The sequence below is a fragment of the Plasmodium knowlesi genome (assembly GCF_000006355.2).
Source record: "Plasmodium knowlesi strain H genome assembly, chromosome: 13".
Lineage (NCBI taxonomy): Eukaryota > Apicomplexa > Aconoidasida > Haemosporida > Plasmodiidae > Plasmodium > Plasmodium knowlesi.
The window spans coordinates 1,152,181-1,159,680 of NC_011914.2; the positions used below are offsets into that span (position 1 = coordinate 1,152,181).

Genomic DNA, 7,500 nt, shown 5'->3' on the forward strand with positions numbered 1-7,500 from the left:
AACACAACCAACACAACCAACACAACCAACACAACCAACACAACCAACACAACCAACACAACCAACACAACCAACACAACTAACATAACCAACATACTAACACATAACCAACATACTAACACAACACAACATACTAACACAACACAACATACTAACACAACCACAACATACTAACACAACCACAACATACTAACACAACCAACATACTAACATACAACCAACATACTAACACAACCAACATACTAACACAACCAACACATACTAACACAACACAACCACAACACAACCACAACACAACCACAACACAACCGACAACAACAACCACAACACAACCACAACATAACCAACATGCTAACACAACCAACATACTGACACAACACAACATACTAACATAACCAACATACTAACACAACACAACATACTAACACAACCAACGTACTAACATAACCAACATACTAACATAACCAACATACTAACACAACCACAACACAACTACAACACAACCACAACACAACACAACATACTAACATAACACAACATACTAACGCAACCAACATACTAACACAAAACCAACATACAACCAACACAACCAACATACTAACACAACCAACACATACTAACTTAACCAACATACTAACATAACCACATCACCATTCATTTTTTATTACCTTTTCCTTCTCCTTCTTACCCACCTAAAAAAAAAAAAAAAAAAAAAAAAATTTCTGTATAGGTAAACCGTGTGAGCAGACTGACTTATGTGAGCGCATAGATTGTATTAGGAAGAAGTGGGGAGTAAATAGACGGCAGGGGTCGAATGTTGGCTGGGTGAGTACGACCACATGACTCTACACATACGTATGTATATGTGCACATGTAAACATCTACACATAAACATGCATACATATGTATGTATATATATATATGTGTTCTTCCTCCCGTAGAATGCGGTAATTAATGGGTCCGCCTGGCTCTCGGGGTCACTTCTGAATGACATGAAGAGTAAATCGGAACAAGGAGAGGTTGACACATATTGCACTGTTGACAAAGACGGCGCCCACTGGGAGGAGGGCGCTGCCGGCGAAGCTAACAGAACTGCATGCAAGATGATTGCGGCAGGTTTAAAGAACATTTCGAGTATTCAGTTGAACTATAAGAATGTACCGGGGGCGAATGATAATAATGAAAACCCCTTCGATCACCAGGAATTTAGGCAACTCGCCTCTTGCTTATTGTTGAAAGAGGTTGCAAAGAAAATGATAAAACAGAGCCCCATTTGCGACATAAGCAAAGGGATAGAGAGGGCATTCCAATCTGCGGGCACCATGAAAACCCAACATTGCATAAAAGAACCATGTTTCGTGTGTAATTGGGAGGATAAGGAAAAATATGGTCATTGCAAAAAGGATAACGGCCCGACTGAAATGAAGACCCACTTAGAGACATGGCTCCAGAAGAAAAGCAAGGAACTTAAGGACGCTCTCTCCAAAATAACTGATATCGACGGAAACAAGGGCACTCTATGCAGAAGATTACAATGTTTATCATCAAAAGTAGAAGCACTTAAAGGACAACAGGGACAACCCCAATACAATGCGGTAAGTAGAAGAAGAAAAGGAATAAGAGGAAATGAAAAAGGAAAAGAAAAGGAGAAGGAATAAAAGGAAGAAGAATAAAATAGAAAAGGAATAAAAGAAAAAAAAAAAAAAAAAAAAAAAAAGAGAAAAATATTTCAGATTCTGGGTTTTAGAATAAGGTTGCATGGTTATTGGAATAAGGTTGTATGGTTATTAGAATAAGGTTTTAGGGTTGATGGATTAAGGTTGTAGGGGTGTTAGAATAAGGTGGTAAGGGTGTAAGAATAAGGTGATAAGGGTATTAGAATAACGCTGTTGGGGTATTGGAATAAAGGTTGTAGGGTATATGAGTAAGGTTGTGGGGGTGTCAGAACTCGGATTCCGGGTTTAGGGCAGAGGTGTCAGGGTGTTAGAACTTAGATTCCGGATTCAGGACAAAGGTGTCAGGGTGTTAGAACTTAGATTCCGGGTTTAGAAAGAAGGTGTCAGGGGTGTTAGGACTTAGATTCCGGATTTAGGACGAAGTTATCAGGGCGTTAGAACTTAGATTGCGGGTTTAGGAGGAAGGTTGTAGGGGTGTCAGTAGTCAGATTCCAGATTTAGGAGGAAGGTGTCAGGGTGTTAGAACTTAGATTCCGGGTTTAGGAGGAAGGTGTCAGGGTGTTAGAACTTAGATTCCGGGTTTAGGGGGAAGGTGTCAAGGTGTAAAAACTTACATTCCGGGTTTAGGAGGAAGGTGCCAGGGTGTACGAACTTAGATTCCAGGTTTAGGAATGAAGGTGTCGGGGTGTAAGAACTAGGATTCCGGGTTTAGGAGAAAGGTGTCTGGGTGTGAGAACGTAAATTCCGAGTTTAGGACGAAGGGGTCAGGGTGTACGAACTTAAATTCCAGGTTCAGGGGTAAGATTGTAGGGGTGTCATAAATCAGATTCCGGGTTAAGAAGGAAGGTCCTAGGGGTGTTAGAATTTAGATTCCGGGTTTAGGAGGAAGGTGTCAGGGTGTTAGAACTTAGATTCCGGGTTTAGGAGGAAGGTGTCAGGGTGTTCGATGTCAGATTCCGGGTTTAGGGTGGAGGTGTCAGGGTGTTAGAACTAAGATTCCGGGTTTAGGGCAAAAGTGTCAGGGTGTTAGAACTTAGACTCCGGATTTTGGAGAAAGGTGTCGGAGTATTAGGACTTAGATTCTGGGTTTAGGAGTAAGGTTGTAGGGGTGTTAGAAGTGAGATTCCGGTTTTTGAACGAAGATGTCAGGGTGTTAGAACGTAGATTCCGGTTTTAGGAGAAAGGTGTCAGGGGGTTAGAACTTAGATTCCGGGTTTAGGGGAAAGGTTGCATGAGTGTTAGAAGTCAGATTCCGGGCTTAGGAGGAAGGGGTCAGGGTGTTAGGACTTAGATTCCGGGTTAAGGAGGAAGGTGTCAGGGTGTAAGAACATAGATTCCGGATTTAGAACAAAGGTGTCAGGGTGTTAGAACTTAGATTCCGGTTTAGGACAAACGTGTCAGGGTGTAGGAACTTAGATTCCGGGTTTAGAACAAAGGTTTGAGGGTGTTAAAACTTAGATTCCGGGTTTAGGACAGAGGTGTCAGGGTGTAAGAACATAGATTCCGGGTTTAGGAGGAAGGTGCCAGGGTGTTAGAACTTATATTCCGGGTTTAGGAGTAAGGTGTCAGGGTGTTCGAACTTAGATTCCGGGTTTAGGAGGAAGCTGTCGGACTGTTAGAACTTAGATTCCGGGTTTAGGAGGGAGGGGTCCGGGTGTTAGGACTTAGATTCCGGGTTTAGGAGGGAGGGGTCCGGGTGTTAGGACTTAGATTCCGGGTTTAGGATGGAGGGGTCCGGGTGTTAGGACTTAGATTCCGGGTTTAGGAGGAAGGTGTCAGGGTCTAAGAACTTAGATTCCGGGTTTAGGAGTAAGGTTTTAGGGGTGTAAGAACTTAGATTCCGGGTTTAGGACAAAGGTGTAAGGGTGTTAGGACTTAGATTCCGGGTTTAGGAGGAAGTTGTCAGGGTGATTGAATAAGGTTGTTGAGGTGCTTGGAGAAGGTTGTAGGGGTGTTGGAATGATGTTATTGTGGTGTTAGAATAAGGTTACAGGGGTGCTGGAATAAGTTTCTTAGGGTCTTAGAATATGGTTGTTGGGGTGTTAGAATAAGGTGGTAAAGGTGTTAGAATAAGGTGGTAAGGGTCGTTAGAATAAGGTGGTAAGGTTGTCAGAATAAGGTGGTAAGGGTGTTAGAATAAAGGTTGTAAGGGTATAGGAAGAAAGTTGTATTGCTGTTAGAATGAGGTGGTAAGGTTGTTAGAATAAGGTGGTAAGGGTGTTAGAATAAGGTGGTAATGGTGTTAGAATAAGGTTGTAAGGGTATAGTAATAAGGTTTCAGGGTATAGGAGTAAGGTTTTAGGATATAAGAGTAAGGTTGTAGGGTATAAGAGTAAGTTTGTAGGGGTATAAGATGAAGGTTGTGAAAGTGTTAGAATAAGGTGGTAAGGGTGTCAGAATAGGGTCTTAGGGGTGTCAGAATAGGTTCCTAGGGGTGTCAGAATAGGGTCTTAGGGGTGTCAGAATAGGGTCTTGGGGGTGTCAGAATAGGTTCTTAGGGGTGTCAGTATAGGGTCTTAGGGGTGTCAGTATAGGGTCTTAGGGGTGTCAGAATAGGGTCTTAGGGGTGTCAGAATAAGGTTGTTGGGGTGTCAGAATAGGGTCTTAGGGGTATTAGAATAAGGTTGTTGGGGTATTGGAATAAAGGTTTTAAGGGTATAGGAATAAGGTTTTAGGGGCGTCGGAGATCAGATTCCGGGTTTAGAACAAAGGTGTCAGGGTGTTAGCACTTAGGTTCCAGGTTTAGGAGGAAAGTTGTAGTGGTGTTAGAATAAAGTTATAGGGGTATTAGAATAAGGTTGCTGGGGTGTTAGAATAAGGTAGTAAGGGTGCTAGAATAAAGGTTGAGGGTATGAGAGTGGGGTTTTAGGGGTGTTAGAATGAAGTTTGAGGGTATAGGAATAAGGTTTTAAGGGTATAGGAATAAGGTTCCGGGGTTAGCTTTAGCTACTTCAGGGGGGGAGAGGAAAGACTCCTCGCCGACAGAGACCGGATACTACACACCAACCGGATACTACATACTAACCGGATGGCAGGGACCGGATGGCAGAAAACAGGATATAAAAAGAAAAAAGAAAAAGAATGTATACTTATACATATACATGTATGTATATGTATGTATATACATATAAATATGTATATATGCATATGCATTTATGCATATGCATATATATATATATATATATATATTTATTACTACTTATATAGGAAAACTTCTGGAAGAAGGATGATGGCGAAGTCGCCACATTATGGAAAGAATTGGCAGATGCCATGAAGAAGAGTAATGGAGCAGGGAACAGCGATTGCAATCAAATGGATGATGGCACTCCCAATGGTCAGAGGGATGCCACTAACCCTGAAAAGAAGGCATGCAACTATTTGCATGCCGGTCTAAAGAAACTGTACGAAGATACGGCGTCGACGGGGTCGACGCCGTCCGTAGCCAACGACAAAATCTTGGATAAGAACCCACTGTTGAGACAAACAGTGGGTTGTTTATTACTTAATGCTTATGCAAAGAAAATGAAAGGCGAAGCTAAATGTTTAGTTGAATCAGGAATAAAGAAGGCTTTCGGAACTTATAGCAGAGGTCTAATTACTAATGGTAGTTGCAATGTCACGGAACCATGTGTTCCGTGTCATTGGCAAGAAAACATCCTTGAAAGTTGCGAAATTAACGTCAATGGCAAGAAGGAGAATGCAAAAGACAAATTAACACAAGTTCAGGACAAAATTACCGAAACCTCCACTGAGACCCTAACGAAAATAAATGAAATGAAGAACTTATGCGATTACATTAAATGTGCCGCACCTAATTGGTTCAAAAGCAAACTGCCCACAACCGCGAATGGAGTTGGCGTTAGTAGTACTACTCCCACCACGACTTGGGTAAGTACTACTATATACCTATATGGACATATGTACATACGTATATGTATATGTATACACATATATAGACATATGTACATACGTATATGTATATGCATATGCATATATAGACATATATACATACGTATACGTGCATGTATATACATATAGACACATATGTATGTATACATATACATATATAAACATATGTATATACATATGTATGTATATGTACGTATGTATGTACGTATACATATACGTGTATGTATACATGTATATGTATATATGCATATGCATTTATGCATATGCATATATATATATATATATATATATATATATATATATATAACTTCTTTTTTTTTTTAACAGTGTGACTTTTGGGGGGATAAAGGCGTCAAAACAACACTGACGAAGATGTTCACAGAAATTCGGACGAATGGAACAAGAAACAATATTGCTGTATGCACCATTTTTGGTGATGGAAATCCACAAAGTGTTGAAAGAAAAGCATGTAATCATATCGCGGCTGGTTTAAAATACATTAAGGACATTAATCCCAGTGCTACTGCCAATCAGAACCCGTATGATGATGAGAAGTTTTTTAAACAAATTGTGATGTGCGCAGCTCTTAACCTTTACGCAGATAAAATAAAAGCACAAACGGCCACAAGTTGTCCCATTGATGAAACAAGAATAAAACAAATGTTCCAGGATTCGAATACAAATATAAATTCTTCTTGTGTGACCTTTGGTAGTAGTAATAAAGGTTGTTTTCTTTGCTCAAGGCAAAACTCAGAATTTAATAATTGCAAACTAAGTGTTGCAGAAACTTTGATTAAAAAAACATCACCGCCAACTGGAAATTGCAATACTGATGCAAAAGACGCAGTCAAAGTCCAAGATCAAATGAACCAACTCCTCACACAGGAATCCCAAATGCAAACAACATTAGAGAAAATAAATGAAATGAACGATTTCTGTACTCAACTTCAGTGTGCAGTAAAACAATACGGCAAAAAATCGTTAAGTAAAACAAATGGACAAACAACATCTTGGGTAAGTATGGACAAATGTATATACATATATACATATGCATATATATATACGCACATATATATGTATATACATATGTATACATATGTATATATACGTATATATATGTATATATGTATGTATATATATGTATATATATATATGTATATACATATACATATGTATATATGTATATATATGTACACGTATATATATATGTATAATGAAAATTGATGAAAGAAAAGAAAGTGAAATAAAAAAACAAAATAGAGAAAGAAATTCAGATTCCTGGTTTAGAAATGATGGTTGTTGTGGTGTTGGAATGATGTTGTTTGGGGTGTTGGAATGATGTTGTTTGGGGTGTTGGAATGATGTTGTTGTGGTCTTGGAATGATGTTGTTGGGGTGTTGGAATGGAGGTTGTTGGGGTATTGGAATGATGTTGTTTGGGGTGTTGGAATGATGTTGTTTGGGGTGTTGGAATGATGTTGTTGTGGTGTTGGAATAATGTTGTTTGGGGTGTTGGAATGATGTTGTTTGGGGTGTTGGAATGATGTTGTTTGGGGTGTTGGAATGATGTTGTTGTGGTGTTGGAATGATGTTGTTGGGGGTGTTGGAATGATGTTGTTGGGGGTGTTAGAATAAGGTGGTAAAGGTGTTAGAATAAGGTGGTAGGGTTATTGGAATAAGGTGTTAAGGGTGTTAGAATAAGGTGGTAAGGGTGTTAGAATAAGGTGGTAAGGGTATTATAATAAAGTTGTAAGGGTATAAGAGTAAGGTTTTAAGGGTATGGGAATAAGGTTCCACGGTTTAGGACTTAGGTTTCAGGGTTTAGGAGTAAGGTTCCGGGGTTAGCTTTAGCTACTTTAGGGGGGGAGAGGAAAGACTCCTCGAATCCACCGACCAATCCAAATCCATCTCCCAAG

The 7,500-nt window shown here is 39.8% G+C and overlaps 1 protein-coding gene across 1 annotated transcript in view; it reads left to right on the forward strand.

Annotated features, from left to right (window-relative positions):
* Positions 1–729: 729 nt before the first annotated feature.
* The window catches only part of PKNH_1325200 (SICAvar, type I (fragment)), a gene marked incomplete at both ends in the record, with an annotated part of 11,991 nt that continues 5,220 nt past the window's right edge, over positions 730–7,500 (forward strand). The window contains 4 exons of the mRNA XM_039113522.1: positions 730–825; positions 942–1,595; positions 4,884–5,564; positions 5,913–6,599. Of these exons, the coding sequence (XP_038969900.1) occupies positions 730–825; positions 942–1,595; positions 4,884–5,564; positions 5,913–6,599 (2,118 nt within the window). The remainder of the gene's footprint in view (positions 826–941; positions 1,596–4,883; positions 5,565–5,912; positions 6,600–7,500) is intronic.